General features: G+C 57.7%; 1 protein-coding gene across 2 annotated transcripts in view; it reads left to right on the top strand.

The window, feature by feature from the left end:
* KCNQ4 (potassium voltage-gated channel subfamily Q member 4) overlaps positions 1-18,134 on the top strand; it is a 53,042-nt gene extending 34,908 nt beyond the window's left edge. Inside the window, exons 8-14 of one of the 2 annotated variants that reach the window (XM_032431701.1) lie at positions 237-325; positions 2,052-2,213; positions 9,104-9,324; positions 10,294-10,393; positions 12,891-13,022; positions 15,248-15,377; positions 15,949-18,134. In XM_032431701.1, coding sequence (XP_032287592.1) covers positions 237-325; positions 2,052-2,213; positions 9,104-9,324; positions 10,294-10,393; positions 12,891-13,022; positions 15,248-15,377; positions 15,949-16,161 — 1,047 coding nt within the window. In that variant the 3' untranslated portion in view covers positions 16,162-18,134. The remainder of the gene's footprint in view (positions 1-236; positions 326-2,051; positions 2,214-9,103; positions 9,325-10,293; positions 10,394-12,890; positions 13,023-15,247; positions 15,378-15,948) is intronic. The other variant, XM_032431711.1, reaches the window with a different exon arrangement.
* The last annotated feature ends 515 nt before the right edge of the window (positions 18,135-18,649 follow it).

Below are 18,649 nucleotides of genomic sequence, written 5' to 3'. Positions count from 1 at the left end.
GATGACAGAGCCCAGCTCTTACCTTGGACCCCTGCTCCCCGCCTTGGGCAAGTCCTTTCTCTCTGGGCCTCTGTTTCTGTCTGGCCCTGCCAGTGGCTATGGAATTGGAACTGGCCTCTGGCTCTGGGTCTCCTTCCGCTGACCCAAGGACTGGGTCCTCTGAGGGCGGAGGGCTGGTGAGGGGCGGAGAGGCTTCGCTGATGCCGTGTCCCCCCTTCCCTCCCCTCACACGGCAGGCTGCATGGCGCCTGTACTCCACCGACACGAGCCGGGCCTACCTGACGGCCACCTGGTACTACTATGACAGTATCCTCCCGTCCTTCAGGTAGGCCCTGCTGCAGGGGGACGTGGGGGGCGGGGGGCGGTGGCTGGTCGTCATGCCCCCTTGGGGACAGGTGGCTGGGACTCGGCCCTGGAGGGTGGGAAAGGGGTGACGGCTCCCAAAGGAGTATCTGGGGCTGGCTCTGCACATTCTGTGTAATGCAGAGCCCGGAGCGTCTTCTCTCCCAGTTCGCTCTTCCCCGGGAAGGTGGGGGACGCTGGGCACAGGGCGCGGGGTAGAGCCCCGCCCGCCGGCTGCACCCCGGGCTCTGGAGAACTGGCAGTCCGCATGCTAGCCCATAGTGCCGCCATTCAGGGCCGTGGCGCCCCCAGCTCGTCTCCCCTCTGTCTGAGTTGAGGGTCGGGTTAGCCCTTGCCAGCCTGGCAGACTGCAGCTGGGGAGAGAAAGCGTGGTATGGGCAAGAACGTGTGTGCCAGAGTCCAGCACCCCGGTGTGTGAATAGGCCCCGACTTTTCCGGGCCCTAGTGCCCAGAAGCGGGTTCATCCCACTGGCCCGGGCTGGGGTAAGGCTGCACCTGAGGGTGGCTGCATGCAGAGGATTATTAATAGCCATCACCAAGGTCTGTGTGGCCAGGTGCCTGGCCAGGCCCTTGGGCAGGAATGAAGAGCACAGAGTGTGGCTCAGTCCCATGGGCAGGCAGGGAATCAAGCGCAAGGCTGGGCTAGGCTGCTGTGCTCAGCGCTTCTGTGGGTGCCTTTTCCCTCATTAGCCAGAGCAGCTGTTGCGTGATCCCACTCACCCCTACACCTGGCTCCCCCTCCCTGCTCCCTCCTGGCCCCAGGGGCTTCCTAGGGGAGGAGCAGAAGAGAAGGGGCTGGGAGGGGGGCTCCCAGAATCACACTGGGTCCCCCCCACCTCCACTTGGCAGAGGCAACTCCCCCCTCAGAGACAGGCATGGTGGTTGGTTTGGAAGGAGCCTCCCTTTCCCAGGGGTAGCTCTAAGGACTCAAGGCCAGGCCCTGGGGAGTGGGGCCGGGGTTGGTTTGTTAGAAATAGAGTGTATGTGAGGGGGACGGAAGATTTAGGGGTAGTATTGGGTCCTCTGGTAAGAGGGACAGAGCTTGGTTTAGAGATTCTAGGTCCACGGGCCTTCTGCTCCTTGGAGCTCGGTTTCCTTGTCCATATAATGGGAAGGCAGAGGGGAGATATTGTCCTTCGGTTATGGAAACAGGAAGTGGCCTGGGGAGTTAGGAAGAAGCTGAGCCCCAAATCTAATCTCCAAGAACCCAGTGGCAGGAGTGGATGCTGGAGCAGGAAGCTAGTCTAGCTACCCTATCAAGTCTCTCTCCTGAGCCTCAGTTTCCCCCTAAAATCCAGTCAGATCTGGAGGGTGAAGATTTCAGGGTGGCTGCTGGCCTCCAGGGAGGCACAGCTCCATGTCTAGGTGCTCCGCTTGATGAGCAGAGAGTAGGTTAGATCCAAGCTCCCACCTGCCGCCTTCTGAGAGTGCCCTCAAGTTGTGCCCAACCTGCACAACCGTACTCAGCAGCCCTGAGGATTTCCCAGGAACTGAGCGCAGAAAGGGAGGGAGGAAGGCTATTGTCTCCGACCCCCCACCCTGCCAGTTCTGGCTTGGGGTGTCTGCTGAGCACTGCTGGGTGTCTAGAGGCAGAGCCTGGCAGGATCTGAGCTCCAGAGCTCGGTGCCCACCAGGTGAGCGGGCGGTGCCAGGGCCCTGCCTGCTGCTGATGGCGCCCTCTCCTGCAGAGAGCTGGCCCTCTTGTTTGAGCACGTGCAACGGGCCCGAAATGGGGGCCTACGGCCCCTGGAGGTGCGGCGGGCGCCAGTACCTGATGGAGCGCCCTCCCGTTACCCGCCCGTTGCCACCTGCCACCGGCCGGGCAGCGCCTCCTTCTGCCCTGGGGAAAGGTAGGGGCCCCCCGGGGCCGCCACCTCCTCTCGCTTCTCCTCCTCCTCTTCCATTCTTTGTCTCACCCTCTCTCAGACCTGCCTGCAGCCACCATGTGGGTGTCTGAGCCTGTTCTGGGGACTCCCAGGCCTTGTCACGAGGCCTGGGCAGTTGTCGTCGGATGGCCTGACAGTTACAGACTGAGAGCCTCCCTGGAGCGGCCAGGCTGGACTCACCTGCTTGTCACCTGGGGCTCTAAGGGTCTGAGTGGGGGACATATCCGCACTGCCCTTTCCCGGCACCTCCTCCATTCATTCCATTTGTCCTCTTTCTTTCTCTGTTTCCACGTCCCCTCACTCTTCCACCCCTGCACCCCCATCCCTCCCGGGCAGCTGGAGAGAGGAGGAGGCCTCTGGCCACAGGTGCTTACGGCTCAGGTAATCGTGGGCACCGTTCTGGGGCGTGAGGGCAGGGAACCCCCTCCCCCAGCATGTTTCTCTAGAAGGGGCTCGCCACTGAACTTGCCTTTCGGGAACGAGGTGCTACCTGGAGAGAGCGCTCTGTGACTAAGAACCGCTGTAGGACCTCCGTAAACTCAGCCAATGATGACTAATGCTCTTGTCTTGTGCAACCCTTGTCCACAGCTTGGCTAATCCCAGAGGGTCCTCTTGGGATTCTCCCATAATGCCTTTCTTCCTTACTGAGGGACATTTTGCTGCTCCTAACAGTCTCTTTTCCCTTCACCTGTCTCTCCTGGAGCTTTTGCGTCTTGAAAGAAGAACAAAGAAAGGACAATGCTTACCCCCACATAAATGTTCAAAGTAGTGGAATTTCAGGCCCTTTTGGAGAAGGGAAGCTCACTGACTCACAGTACGGGAAAGGGGCTGCTCCTGCCGAGGTATAGCTTTGAGGTCAAGGATTCAACCCCACCCCCCATTCCTCCCCTGCCCCCTCCCTATCTCTTTGTTTTGTCTCATCTTCACACATCATCCCCGATCAGCCAGGTAGACATCTGGGCCTTGAGCCTCAGGTGTGATTCTGAGCCCTGGGCCCAGAACAAGGGAGGGGAGAAGACGCCAGCCACTCAGCCATCAGAAGGAGGCAGTGTGGTGAAAGGTGGCCTCTGACATCTGAGGCTGTGTGTCCTTGAGAAAGTCATCGAGTCACACTGGGCCTCTGGATCCTAGGCAGAACATCAGCAATGTTTAGGCTGATCAGGGCTCTGGGTTCTCCAGGCTGAAAAGGCCTGGGGAACAGGGGGTGGGGGGCGGGTGGTGCAGAGGATGCTGGGAGCAGCATTTCTTTCTTCCCTGTGCTCAGTGAGGGCATCTCTGGCCAGGGGCTGGACAGGAAGCAGGGAGATGGAGGGTCCCTCCAGGTCAGGGGCTGGAGGGAGGGGCAGCATGACTGGCCAGGCCAGGCTGGGAACTCCCTGGAAGAGAGTCCACGGTGCGGCCCTGGGTCGGATTCTCTGTCCCTGCCTGAAGGCCCTTCAGTGTTACCCCCACCCCCATCCAGCCACAGCTTAAATTTGAGCAACCCTGCCCAGGGTCTGGGCCCGTGCTCTCTGGAGCTTCCGGTTTGCTCTGGTCTCACCTGGCCTGGATAGGAAGGTGCTGAAAACGAAGACGAACCTGGAGCCCAGCACCTCTCCCACCCACAACTGCTCCGGGGCTCTGAGTCCCCCAAAGCCTAGGACCAGATGACTGCCGAGGGCTTGGCATTCACTAACTCCCAGCCTTGTGTCTGTCTGCCTTGCAGTGTCTGTGTGGCCAGGGCTCAGGGTGATGGTGGTGGAGTGTCCCTTCTTCCCAGGCCCCCCAGGAGGCTGAGCTGTGACTTCTAGGACATCAGTCACCAGGCTCAGGCCAAATGGCCATGTCCTTACTCTTGGTTGTCTGGGCCCCATGGGGTGGGTGCTCCGGACAGGAGCCCCCCCGCACACCCCCACATACACATACACACTTCTCCTGGTTGGCCACACCCTCAGTGGCCCTTGTGGATGGACCCAGGCTGAACGCATTTCCAGGACTTCCCAAAGCAGGACTTCCTGGGGGATGGTCTTGCCAAGGCCAGCACCTCCTCTCTTTGAGGTTTTTCGATGAGGCACTAAGACGATGTTTCTCAAGGCACGGTCCACTGACTTCCTGCATCAGCATCGGTGGGGTGTTCGTTAAAAAATGCAGATGCCTGGACCTCTCCCCAAGCCCGTGGAATGAGAATCTCTAGGGGAGAGGCACAGAACTCTGCATATTTAACATGCTGCCCAGGAGATCCTGATGCGAATCTTGAGAATCTCTGCATTCTGGGGATGCGGGCTGGAGGATGCTTTGGGTGGGGGTTCTTCTCTCCCACCAGCCGCAGGAAGCCAGCCCCATCCTGGCAGCTCCCCATGCTCTGCCCACCTGCCCCCTTCCCACTAACCTCTGTTTGTGTCTTGTTCTCAACTTCCAGCCAGATGTTTAGTAATAAACGGAGTTTCTTTCGGATCCACGCCAGCTGGAGACCGAGGTACCCCCTCGCCTGCTCCTCCTGTCCCCACTCCTCTTTGCCCCACCCGGTTCGGGGGCTGGAGAGGGGGACAGGATAGGCCAAGGACAAGGTGCATGTGCCTGCCGCCTGCCGTCTGCCTTGGGGCCCTGACGAGCCTCTTACCTTCCTGGGGAGGCCTCTGCCAGGTCGGGGGGCATGGGCCTGGGGCCCACTCTGCCACGAGGGACATCTGTAGGAGACTTGGGATGAGTTCTGGCTCTGCCGCTGACCCCCTGTGTGATCTGGGTCACATTGCTTCCCTTCTCTGGAACTCAGTTTCCTATCTGTGGAATGGGCAGATTGAACTAGAGGCTCTCTGAGGGTCCTTCCCACTCTGACTTTTGCCGGGCTTTGGGTTTAGCTCCCTGGCTTCCCACTGCCCCCCCTAGGGACCTAGCCTATGACTGGAGGAGCTGGGATTGGTATCTCTTTCACTAACTCTAGAGCCCAGCTTGGATAGCCGCATCACCACCACGTGCCGGGCCCTGCACTAGACACAGGGATGAATGAAAGATGGCACCTGGAGGCTTGCAAAGAGCAAGGGCTGTTCAGTGTGATGAATGCAATGAAAGGAGGAAGCAGAGGGGCTACAGAGCCAGGGTCAGGCCCTTCACCTAGAGGAGGCCCCAAAAAGGAGTGGATGTGGGGGAGGGCATCCCAGGCCAAGGAAGCAGCATGCATCACGTGGTGCATCACGGTGAGGAGGCGAGAGAGAGAGAGAGAGAGAGAGAGAGAGAGAGAGAGAGAGAGAACGAACAGCCATGGGGAAGGAGCAGGCAGCCCAGCATGGCCAGATCGGAGAGTGCGGGGTCAGGAGTGAGGTCGGGGGCAGAGCTGGATCATGAAGAACCCCAAAGTCCTGTATGAGCGCCATCCTGTAGGCCCTGCCTGGCAGCCTGGGCTCCTTGAGTCTTGGGTTGCCCAAAAGTGCTTCTGGAGCCTTGTGGGTTGAGAGGCCCATAAGTACATGGGTGACAGAGCTCCTGGCTGCTCATCCAAGAGACAGTGCCTCTTAGGAACTAGTGTTCTGGATCCAAACCTGGCCACAACTTGCTAGCAAGGGGAACGTCACCTTAAGCCCTGGGTGCCTCAGTTTCTTCAGATGTAACATGCAGATGGTAATTGCATCTGCTTCCACTCAAAACGTGCCTGGCTCATAGGGAGTGCTATATAAATGGTCGGCCTTGTTCAGTGTGGTATGTTGAGCAGTTAAGGTCTTATTTTTAAAAATAGCTTGGAAACCATGGCTGATGGAAATGGGGACACACCTGAAGGGTTAAGCCAAGGAGTCTCTGGGTTAGACCTGCCCTTTTGCAAGATGACTTTGTCTGTGTGGGCATGATGGGCAGGAAGGGCAAGGCCGGGGCAGAGGGGCCAGCGATGAAGCTGCATCCACAGTCCTGAAGAGAGGGGCTGTATGCAGCATCAGAAGGGGTAGGCTGCCTCTTGTCCCCATGTGATTGGCCTTTGGTAACAGATGGAATCCTTAAAGTCATTCCTTGTGGATGCGAGCACAGGGGTTGACCCAGCAGGGCAGTCAGAGGGCAGCCTGTGACCAGAGCTTCCCTTCCGCCAAAGGATAGCCTCAGTCAAGCCTAGCCCGTCTGTGTCCCAGGCATCAACAGACCCCTTAGACCCGTTTCTCAACCTCGGCACCATGGAAGTCTGGTTCGGAGAATTCTTCATTGGTTGGTGGGGGAGGGGGCTGTCACAAGCATTATTTAGCACCGTTTCGCAGCTTCCCTGGCCTCGATCAGATGCCAGGAACACCCTCCAATGTGACAACCAAAAATGTCTCCAGACATTGCTCATGGATTGGGGCCTAGTGAGCAAAATTGCCTCCAGTGGTTACCGCCCTAGACGCTCTCCTGATCGTTAGTTCCAGAGAAAGAACAGTGTCTCAAGTCAGAAAAAAACGGATTCTGATCCTTACTGCATCCACAGGGGCTCTGGGACTTTGGGCAGGTCACTTTCCCTCCTTCCCAGTCTGTAACCTAGGGATGGTAAATGTGGAGCCCACCCCACAAAGCGGCCGACAGAGAGCTGGAAGGGCCAAGGCATTCAGACAGGACCGTGCGTGTGCTGAGGAGCCCGGGACGGGAAGGAGTTCTTCCGATGTCCACCGCTTGCCAGGTTTCTTTCCATTTTGTTTGAGCTTTTAGGCTCCAGAGAGGCTGACGTGAGCCATTTCCTGGGCCTTGCCCAAGGAGCTGGAATCCAGGGCCACCCCTGGGAAAACAGTGCCTTCTTACGTTGAAGAGGAGCCCAGGGCCTCTGGCTGGCTGGAAAGTTACAGAACCCCACAAACCAGGCTGGAAGCTCCTTCAGCCATCGCAGAATCAGAGCTGGAAAGGGCCTTTCAAGGCCTCTAGTACAAGCCTCCAGACCCCTTCCTCCCCAAGTCCTGCTGAGAGCAAGCTCAGTCTTGCTTGTATACTTCTCATGACAGGGAGGTCACACCCTTCCCCCAGAATGTCATTGGAGTAACGTGCTGGGCGCAGAGATCCGGAGTTCCAGGCCCTTGGCTATGTGTCAGGGCCTTCTCCACCCCCCTCTTGCTCTCCCTCTTGGAGGAGTGGAGAACAGAGGGAGGGGTTGCACGGGCCGGGTGGGTGGGGGGTGCTTGCCAGCATGAGGAGAGCCTGAAGGAATGGCTCTGCAGAGGAAAGTTTGGGAGAGCCAACCTCAAACTTTGGTTGGAATCTCTGGGATGTGTTGAGGGGATCCTGGGCCAGCAAACGGCATGCTGGATTGTGGGGCTGCCTCGTCCTTCCCTTCTGATATCCTTGGGGCCCCAATCCATGACCTATAACTTCTCCCTTCTTAGAAGGGCAGAGGTCCCTACTCCTAAGGATGGCCCTACATCCTGGCTGCCTTCCCGAAGGTGCCTCTGGTTTCGAGATCTTCCTCACTTCAGTACCTTGGCTCTGTACTCTGTACCCCATGCCCAGGGCATGGGGGACGCTAGCTCTCATCCAGCCCTGAAACCAGAATCTGTCCTCTGGTCAACTCTTGACCTGAAAGTCCTTGATAGTAGGTGACACAGTCTCCTCCCCCAATCCATGCCGCACCTTAGGCCTCCTCCAAGACTGGCTGGTGCTTTCGTGAGCCAGGGCCCCGGACATTTGGGGTGGAAGGGCCCCCAACCTGTCTAAGCCACAGCAGGGAGGCAGTGGTGACACCCCAGGGCATGGGATGGGGGACCTTTGCATACGTCCTACTCAGACAGTGAGAACGTGGTCCTTAAAACTCTGGGACACAGAGTTACTCTACCAGGTATGGCTAACCAGGGCCTGTCCCGGGCAACCTGGGGCCTCCGCAAGGTTTGGGGTTGTGGTGGGGAGTTGGGGTGTGGGAAGGGAGGCCTGAGCACACGCACAGACATGCACATGTGTGTTCCCGTGCACACAGACGTGTGTAGGTGTTGTTAAAATGGGGGTTTGTTAGGCAGTGGGGGTTGTGGAGCTGGGAGGGTGAACTCCGTCCAGGTAGGCAGAACTCAGGCAGGGGAGACCACAGAAACACAGGTTAAGACCTTCACCGGGAGAGGGGGCACCAAACATGTCCAGGGTGTATATGTGGGCCCAGCAGCTAGAACCACAAGGCCAAGGCCCTCTGCAGCCGGCTCATTGCACCCCTGGGCAGCCCTGTTTATGCTGAAGCCTGTGTGATGCAGACCTTTGGAGTTTTGCAATGTTCTGCCTGCAAAGCTGGACTGGGTCCTAAAGCCCTGACCTGACTGACCAGTGTGGGATCAAAGAGCTCCGGTAGGAAAGGAGGAAAATATACATTGACACATGTAGTTACACTGGTACCTGGGTACCCACACTGTCACACGGCGTGCACGCATGTGTGCGCGTGCACGCACACACACACACACACCCCAACTCCACACAGCCTGCCTCTGTGTACAATGAGGACCTGGAGGTCTTTCTCAGTGTGCATGGCCAGGTGAGCCTCTCCATCCCTCAGCAGCCTGTCTGTGCCCAAAGGGGTGGCCACCTCCACCTCCACCCACCCAGCTGTGCCAGGCCCAGCTCTCCCATCCTCCTGTCTGTCTCTGACTCCCTTCTTGGGTCTCTCTCACTCCTTCCGCTCTGACATCTGTCTCCTGTGCACCCCTTATATCTGTCTGCGAAAATGAGGGGTGGGAGATGGGGGTAGGGAGGGGACCTGCTCAGACTGACCCCGCATCAGCTTCCTGTAGGGGTCAGGGTCCCCTTCGCCACACCCTTGTTCCATCCCAGGAAGTCTCCACTTGGTGGAGAGTCAAAACCCAGTAGCCACCCCCAAGTCCTAAGTCAGCCGTGTCCCCATGCACACCCATCCCCAGCTCCGGCTAACGTGGCTCTCTCCCCCACCCGACCTGCCCTGCCAGCAGCCGGATGGGCATCAAGGACCGCATCCGCATGGGCAGCTCTCAGCGACGGACAGGCCCCTCCAAGCAGCACCTGGCCCCTCCGCCGATGCCCACCTCCCCAAGCAGCGAGCAGGTGGGCGAGGCCGCCAGCCCCACCAAGGTGCAGAAAAGCTGGAGTTTCAACGACCGCACCCGCTTCCGGGCCTCCCTGAGACTCAAACCCCGCACCTCTGCTGAGGGTGAGCCCCTGGGGGCCTGGGGCCCAGGACCTACCTGCTGTGGGGGGTGGGGCAGGGACAGAGTCTGGGCTAGGGGTGGAAAGATGGTTCTAGTCCCAGCTCTATAACGGACTGACCATCTTTGGGCACTGGTCTCCTGGTCTGTGAATTGGGCGTCATAACACCTGCTTTGCTGGGCTCAAGACTGTTCAGGAATCTAATGAGAATGCAGAAGGTGGCGCTCGGTAGTGGGGAAGAGTGCAGGCTTTAGAGCCAGGCTGCTGGGGTTTGAATCCTGGCTTTGCCACTTCTTGGAAAGTTACAGAATCCCACAAACCAGTCTTTGGGAGGTGCTGATCTATGAGAGTCTGGGCATGGCTGGTGCCCAGGGCCCCCGCTTCCCTGCCCAAGAAGCTGCCTGGCCTTCCACCCTCTCCTGCCCCCATGGAGCAAGGATAGCATCTGCTCTCTGTGCAGTGCACCAGCCTGGGAGAAGCGTTTCTCTTCCCCGGAGACAGAAGGACTTGCTTTCAGGGCCTTACCCAGCAGCAGAGCTGGGCATGGGAGCCAGCCCCTCGAGCTTCCTTCCCTCTTGGCTGAAGGATAAAGCTGTGTGTGTGATTATGTGCAGAGGTCTCAGGTCCCTTGTCTCTGAGGCTCACTGTCCTTGTGGGACCAGTGGGCCTTCCTAATTTGCATCAGGCCAAACCAGATGTGCCCTAAAACAACTCCCACTTACCTGGCCACTGGGCAGATTCTTACCCTGACTGGTCAGAGGGCAGATGGGTGTGCAGGAAGCCAGAATTTTCCAACCTGGGTAAGGCAGCCAAGGAGGCAGGAGCCTGGTCTGCCTTGTGCCCCCAGGAAGGTTCTGGACCCTTTCTGAGCCTCTGTCTCCTGATCGGTATCTCTAAGGGTGGTTCGGCAGGTGGTGGTAGGAGTTGGGAGGGGCCCCTTCTGCTGCCACCACCCGGGCCCCTAACTTTCCAGAGGGCCCCTCGGAGGAAGTGGCAGAAGAGAAGAGCTACCAGTGTGAGCTCACTGTGGATGACGTCATGCCTGCTGTGAAGACGGTCATCCGCTCGGTCAGGTGAGTCTGAGGCCTGAGGTGCCCCCCCTGAATCCGTCTGCCACCCATCGCTGCTCCCCATCTGGGGCCTGCCCTCATGGCCAGGCCTGGCCTAGCTCCCGGGCACACCAGCTGCTGCCCGCCTGGCACCCTTGGGAGCAGGCTGGCGGGGACCCTGGAGTGTGGGTGGGGTGGGAGGTGGCATATGGCTCCCAGCAGGGTTTGCTCATCCTCTTCACGGCTGGAGGGCTGGCTGGCTAGGGCGGTAGTCTCGGCTGCCCACCACAGTCCCTCTCCTCCACCCGCAGTGTCCTCTCTGCATCTCTCCCCTCCTCCCCGCTAGCTGTGCACCAGCCGCTGCCTCTCCCTGCGTCTGTCCTGTGTGCTCTTTCCCTCCAACTCTGTGTCTCAGTTTCATCCTCCTCTTGCTTCTGTGTCTCAAAGTTTCCCTCTCTTCTTGGGTGGCTTGACCTCAGCTTGTCTGTCTCCCTCAGGGCTTCCTCTAGAGCAGTGCTTTTCAAACCACAGGTCACAACAGTTTGAAATCAACTTAGTGAAATCAGTTTAGTGGGCCATGGTCAGCATTTAACAGCAACAACAAAAAGGAACAGAATAGAAAATAGAGTGCATTCCCCCATAGGAGTGGCAAATAATGTTGATGAAACCTGTTTCAGTTGTGTGTGTGTGTGTGTGTGTGTGTGTGTGTGTTTGTGTGTACCGGCTTCTGATGTAAAACATATTTCTGTTTTTCTTTTTTTTTTTTTTAAGATTTATTTATTTGAGAGAGAGAGAGCACAAGCAGGGGGAGGGGCAGAGGGAGAGGGAGAGAGAGAATCCCAAGCAGACTCCCCGCTGAGTGTGGAGTCCAAAGACTGCGGGGGCTGGATCTCACCACCCTGAGATCATGACCTGAGCCGAAATCAAGAGTCCGACTCTTAACCGCCTGAGCCACCCAGGCGCCCCGTAAAATGTATTTCTTATGGTGGGTCTTGGTCAAACAAGTTTGCCAGTCCCTGTCGGGCTGGCTGTGCTGGCTGTCTCCCCGCCTTGACAAGAGTGGCCCAGAGTCTCCTGAGCCCCTTAGCCATGGCTCTGGCTTCCACGCTTCTGTGCGTGGAGTCCTGGCCTAGACCCTGTCTCCAGCCTGCAGCTCTGTAGCTTCAGAGACTCCCTTTACGCCCAGGCCTTCCAGGCTCACCTCCTCTCCTCTCTGCCTGATGCATCTCCCCACAAGCCTCTTTGTTTTGTGTTCCTTGTAAAATCAGAGTGAGCTGGGCCCCTGGCCACTCCCCAGAGAGTCTGAGGCCTCTCCCCACCCCCTTTTTACACATGCTGTCTCTCTCCTCCAAGTGACCAGCTTCTGGAACACATCGCCCGAGCCGCCACCTGGCCCAGGTCAGGTCTCCTTGGCCACCCCCCAGATCCCTCACACCCAGCATGCCCCAAACCTGCTCTTCCTCCCTGTTCCCATTTCAGGCAGCGGCATCACCATCCACCCCGTTGCCTAAGCCATGGGAATTATTCTAGACTCAGACTCGGAACCTTGAAGTCCCTTTTAGTCCTGAATTGCTCCCAGCTGCCCACTCCCAGCTCAGGCCCAGCCCCTGGGTCTGGTTGTCCTGCCCAAGACTGTGCCCCTCTGGAGCATTCCCCCACCCAGGCGGGCGGAATGATCATGCTAACGCAGAGAAAACCCTTCCCCACCACCCCAGCCGCCCATTGCCCAATCTCTGCCAGGGATTCCAGGCTCTTCAGAGTACCTCCTCCCCCTGCCCGCCAACCTCCTTTTCAAGGCCAATCTCTTTCTCTGTCTTCTTATATGCCACCCCACCTCCCCAGGTGGATCAACCCCTTAGCTTCACATTCTGTCCCGGCTACTTTGAACAGAATCTCACTCACATGCCTCCATGTCTATCTGTATCCAGAAAGCCTCTTTTCATCCCCCTTTTGCCCTTGGGAAGTATCACTCTCAAGCCTTGTCCTCTGCCCTCCCCAGCTGAGACCCTCCTTCTCATCGTCCCAGACCACTGTCTCCATTCCTTGACATGGCCCTCATCACCCCATAATTGTGTGTCCTGTTTCCCACTCCAGAACAGGGCTCCTGAGACCAGGGTTTGGGTCTGATGCCTCTTGGGTGCCCAGGGTCCAGCACAGTGGTGCTAACAAGCATTTGTGGAGTGAATGCAAAAATGTCTTCCCCCAAGCGGTCTTGATCACCAGTGTTCACAGATGTCTGCCCTGTGTCCCAGCTAGCAGGAAGAAACCAGGCCCGGTCCCTGCGTTCCCAGGCTAATGCTACTGTAGATTTAGACACATTAAAAAAAAAAAAGAAACCAAAGAGACATCCGGGGCCTGGGGGTGGACCGTGGTGGGGAGGCAGGGAGGCTGGGAGACCCAGCAGAGGCTGTTTGCAGTGACCCAAGCAGAAGGTGCCCTCATGCTAGGCAAAAGGTTAGCGAAGGGATGGAGAAGGGGCTGGAAAAGAATCCCTTCCCGCCGAGACCCCCTTTCCCGGCAGGATCCTGAAATTCCTGGTGGCCAAAAGGAAATTCAAGGAGACACTGCGACCATACGACGTGAAGGACGTCATCGAGCAGTACTCGGCGGGGCACCTGGACATGCTAGGCCGGATCAAGAGCCTGCAGGCTCGGTGGGTGCGCTGGCAGTGAGGCCGAGGCCCCAGCCCCAAAGCGGGGACGGAGGGCCCGAGCTCCCCCACCCGCCTCCCGCCCGCGCCCGAACAGAGCCGCGAGCGCCCCCTAGGGGCCGCTGCGGGAGCTGGAGTTTCTGGCCTGGGCAAGGCTTCCGGCTCGCAGCGCGCCACTGAGGCCTGACCTGGCACCTGTCTTGAGCCTGAAGAAGGACCCAGCCGCACGTCCTCTGTGCGAACCCTACTGACCTGCACTCCTCGGGCGACGTCTTTAGATGACTGTTTCCTGGTCCTAAAATAATGGGATTAAAATAATTAATGATCTCCCATCTCCCAAGGGGATAGGCAAATTGTCTTCAATGCTGCCCACCTCTTGCCTCTGGAACCCTCCCGCACCTCTTCTCTCCACCCAGCATATAGGAAGAATTCTTGCACCAAGACCCTAATCACCTACACCTTGCCCTTCTCCTCTTGTGGTCTGCATTCTCACTGCCCATTCATTCTCTTGTTCTCTTAAGAAATAGTCATTGGGCTTTTATTACTTGCCAGACAGTTGGGCTCTGGTGGAAAGCAAGAGTCCCTGCCCTCATGCAGCTTTTATTCTAGTGGAAGAGAACAGATGATAAATAAGATGGAAACTAGACGATGTCAGATGATGATCAAAGCTAAGGAGAAACATAAGGGTTAGGGTGTTGGGGTTTGTGATTTTAAATAGGTAAGAAGGTGACATTTGAGAAAAACAAGAAGAAAGGTGGGGCAACCAGCCCTGTGGCTGTTTAAGAGTTTTCAGAGGGAAGAGCAAAGGCTTGGGCAGGTGTCTGGGGTGTTGTTTTAGGAACAGCAAGGAACCCAACGTGTCTGTTCTGGCCTGATGAATGGCACTTGGACTGTATAAAGCTCCGTGGGCCACTGCACACACGCTGGCATTCATCCAGGGGGAGGTGCAAGCCTTGGAGAGCTTAGAGCAAAGGACGGACAAGATCTGAGCTGTATTTTTAAAGGAGCACTGTAGGTGCTGTGCTGAGGAGGACCTATAAGGGAGCGAGTGTGGAAGTCAGGAGCCTGCCTCAGACATGCGGGCAAGAAATGATGGGGACTTGGACCGAGGTGGCAGCAGTGGGGGTGGGGAGAAGTATGCAGACTCCAGATAAATTTTAAAGGTAGAGCTAACAGGGTTTTCTGATGGGGTATAAGAGAAAAAAAGAGAGTCGAGGCTGAAGCCAAGGGTTGTGGCTCGAGCAACAGGAAAAAGTTGCCGTTTGTTGACACGGAGAAGGCAACAAGTGCAGCAGGTTTGGCTCAGGTGAGTTGGGAGCTGTTGGGTTATGGGGCCCATTGGCCATCTACAGGGAGTGTTGCTCTGGCAGTTAGACTGAGCAGTGTGGACTTCAGAGGAGAGCTGTGGGCTGGAGATACAGATTTGTGTCAACAGTGTGCAGAGGAATTGCCAATCTGGAGCTGAAGACAGCACCTACTGAGAGTGCATAGAGAAAAGAGGTCCCAGGAGTGAGCCTTGGGTCCTGCGGTATTTCGTGGAGGTAGAGGAGGAACCAGCAAAGGAGGGTGAGAAGGAGAAGTCAGTGAAGTAGGAGGAGAACCGGGAGAAGGTAGTGTTTGCGACCCCACGTGAAGGAAGCTCGGGAAGAAGGGTGATCAGATGTGCCGAGTGCTGGAGTGCTGCTACAAGGTCAAGTATAACGAGGCCTGAGAGTTGATCATCGAATTTAGCAACATGGAGGTCATTTGGGATCTTGGCAACAGTAGTTCTGGTGAGATGGTGGGAATGAAAGCCTGATTGGAGTAGGTTTAAGGCAGAAACGGAGGAGAGAAATTGGAGACAGTGGGCAGAGATAAACGCTTTCAAGAATCACGCTGTACGGGAGAGCAGAAAAATAAGGTGGGACCAGCTCCAGCCTTGTCCACCTTATAACTCGCATTCCCGTTTGGGTCTCTCTTTTCCCAGTCCACCACTTCCCACCTGTCCTCCCACCAGGAAGTTGCTTTACTTGTCATGCTTGTGTGTGGTCCCTCTGCTCGGCTAGTTGGAAAACCCAAAAAGCAGAGGCCCGGCCCCTCCATCCATCTCAGTCTCCATTTGTCAGGACAAAATGGCCCCCTCCCACCAGTGCAGGCTGTGTCTCCCCTTTCAGCAGGCAACCTAGAGTTCTTGAGGGAGGGACGGGTGGCGTGTGTCTGGACCCTTTGACAGTTACTTTCTTCCACAGGGTGGATCAGATTGTGGGCCGGGGGTCCGGGGACCGGAAGGCCCGAGAGAAGGGAGACAAGGGACCCTCCGACACGGAGGCGGTGGATGAGATCAGTATGATGGGACGCGTGGTCAAGGTGGAGAAGCAGGTGAGTATGGGATGGAGTTTCGCTCGTATGGCGGAAGCTGGTCGTCGACCAAGAGCTCCAGAACGCCGCGGGGCACAGGGAGGGTGCACTTCTCAGAACCACAGTCCAGAACACCAGCCAGGGAGGCCTGATCAGGGCCCACGCGTCCGGGGCCCCACCGGTCCCCGCCCCACAGATAAGTCCCGCCTCCCAGGAAGCCCGCCCACTCCTGCTAGACGACCCCGATAAACCCACCCGCTCCTGCCAAGCCCCGCCTCCAGGTGGCTGTGGTCTCAGATAAACCCGTTCTAAATTTCATCTACTTCCGTGTAAGCCCTCCTCAGATGTCTGTCTCTAGCTCCCGGACTATTCCAACCAATCACAACTAAATTTCCCTCCGGGAATGAACCCCAGCTTCCCACCTTCGTCCCGCCCTCCGGCCAAGCTCCGCCCTTCCGGTCGCACCTCCCGCGGGAGGAGCCGCGTCTCCCAGAAGCGCCCCTTCCCGACCAAACCCCGCCTCCTGGCCGCGCTCCTCCTCAAGCCCCGCCCAAGCCCCCAAGCCCCGCCTCCAGCCGCGCCCCGCCCCCAGGTGCAGTCCATCGAGCACAAGCTGGACCTGCTGTTGGGCTTCTACTCGCGCTGCCTGCGCTCTGGCACCTCGGCCAGCCTGGGCACCGTGCAAGTGCCGCTCTTCGACCCCGACATCACCTCCGACTACCACAGTCCTGTGGACCACGAGGACATCTCCGTCTCCGCACAGACGCTCAGCATCTCCCGCTCTGTCAGCACCAACATGGACTGAGGGGCTTCTCAGGGGCGGGGCAGCACACGGCCAGCCCCTGGGCCTGGCGCTCGGACCCGCCCCCTGAGGCCTCCGGACTCCTCTCTTACTTGAACTTGCTCCCTTGCGGGGAGAGAGGCCACATGCAGTATTGAGCTGTCTGGATGGGCGAGATACCCGCCGTGGGGGTGCCAGCGACCCGCCCCATCTCAGGAGCGTGAGATGCCAGGCCACACGGAGGGCAGCAGCAGGGGCTGCCCCGCGGCCTCTGAGCCCCCCCAGTGCCCTGCCCGTTCCATCAAGGCCCTGCATGGCCCGCCTGGCAGGGGCACTGTCCCGGGAGTGGGAGTGGGGCGCTGGGGTCCTGGGCCCTGACCCAGCTTCCAGCTATGCAAGGTGAGGTCTCTGGCCCGCCCTTCGGACCGAGCAGGGAAACCCTCCCGCCAAGTCCCCGCCCCACTTGGGGGTGGGCCCAAGGTGCCCATCGGTACCCACAAGCATAGGACCCTGCCACAAGGCAGTTGGGCATCATATATGCAAACTATGTTAAATATGCAACTTTGGGGACCCCCATGGGGTCCCTCTGCCCCTCCCTTCTTGGGAGATGGGCCCCCAGCAATAGCTGGTCTCAGGCTGCTTGGCCATGACCCCTATCCCTGTTCTTTGGCTTATCACCCGCTCCTCACCCAGCATGGGGCCTGTTTCTCCCTTGCCTCCCCAAGGGCAGTGCTTGGGCTTTTCTTCCCATTCGCAGGTATCCCCTCCCAGGGGCTCCTTCTTCCTGCTGGATGTCCACTCCCCTCCTAGGCCCTCCAGACACATTATAGCAGAAGTTTCTGTATTTGCCTCCAAATCTCCCATGGACAGTGCTCCCATGGTCACCCAAAGTTTCCCCGAACATGCAGAAAGTCTCACACTCCCTGACACACACGATCACACACACCTGGAGATGTGCGCACACAGCCGTTCAGCCTTCCTTGGGCCTCTGCAGCTGATGCCAGTGGCCTGGCCTTGCAGGGTGATGTCCACTAAGAGGAAGCCTGCCACTCCATCTAAGTAGGAGAGGGAGCTCTGAAGTGACCCCAGGCCTCTCTAGGCCTCACCTCCGAGTTTTACCAGCTCCCTTTTCTCAAGAACATCTACTTCTCACTGGTCCAAGAGCCCTAACTGCTGCTTCTGCTGCCCCCAAGGACCCTCCTTGGCGTCCCTACAGCACAGCTCAGGCCTAGACCACTGGGGGCTGGACAGCACTGGAAAGACCCCCGGCCCTTCTCCAGGGTGGTTATCAGGCCTGCTTCCACTAGACTTGCCCCTTCCTAGTCACTGTCCCTCCCTGAGAGAATAATAATGCATCTAGCCACTCCTACTTGGCCGGCACCAGCTGTGCATCTGACACTCACAAGCCCTGTTTCCCCGCCTTTTGCACCTCACTCTTCACTTCAGTTGGCAGCCCCCCATACTGGCATAAGTCCCCCCCCTCCACTCCAGGCCCCCAGCACCTCTTTGGTATCCTGACCCTTCTGTCCCTCTTTTGCAAAGCTAATGCAGGGAGCAGGAGCGTGATGGGTAGTGGACCGATGGTGACCCTCTGTGGGGTGCCAGGGAACCAGGGGCTCAGGCCCAGCTGCCTGCATCTCATGACTGGGGACCTGCATGCACCAGCACCAGGGCTGGGGCTGGATCTTGCTCAGCTCCCTGGTGCCCAGCCTCTGCCCCAACAGACCCTCTGCATGTGACCATCATGCCCTGGATGGAGCCTGTCCTGGCTCACCCCACCTGCACTGCACTGTCCCCAGAGAGCCACCCTCTAAACCCTCAGAGACAGAGCTGTGGAGAGGGGCAGGAGAATGGGATTACCCTGTGACCAAAGGAGATTTGGGATGAAGCCCTCCCTCCTACGACCGAGTTCCCCCCACAACCCAGTTCTCGGACATGCAAGTACCTCACTTTGTTAACTTATTAACTTATTGGTTTCATTAAAGTTTTCAGTAGGAGGTGGTTGCTTTTCCTGTTCAGTGGCGGTGGGGTGGCGTACCTGGTCTGGGGGTGGGGATGAAGAAATTTGGATTAGTCAGCACTCTTTTGGTTGTAAACAACAAAAACCTAATGCCTTATAGCTTAAAGAAAAAAAAAGAAAGAAAGAAAATGGAACCTATTAGCCCGGATAACTAAACTGTCAGGTGGATAGAGTGGTTTTCGGCACAGCTAGAGCTGGGTGCGTAACATGTCCGGGCTCTGCCTTCTGTCTCAGCCTCCCTCTCAGGCAGGCTGACCTCTCATGATGACCCCTGGCACTTACACATTTACCTGCTCTTGGCTTAGGGCCCCCAGTGAAAAGTGAGTACCGGTTTCCTAATAGTTTGTGTCAGTCAGCGTCCACTTAGGAAAACAGAAACTAGGCTAGGTTTTCAACAAAGAGAATTTTCAAAAGGGGCTGGATTACACTGGTGTAGGGGGGCTCAAAGAGCAAAAAGAACACTGAGATAGCTGAGAGGGGATCCTTGCAGGC

Source organism: Phoca vitulina, unplaced genomic scaffold (assembly GCF_004348235.1).
Source record: "Phoca vitulina isolate PV1807 unplaced genomic scaffold, GSC_HSeal_1.0 scaffold2, whole genome shotgun sequence".
NCBI classification, from domain to species: Eukaryota; Metazoa; Chordata; class Mammalia; order Carnivora; family Phocidae; genus Phoca; species Phoca vitulina.
This window is presented reverse-complemented; position numbering and strand designations above follow the sequence as displayed.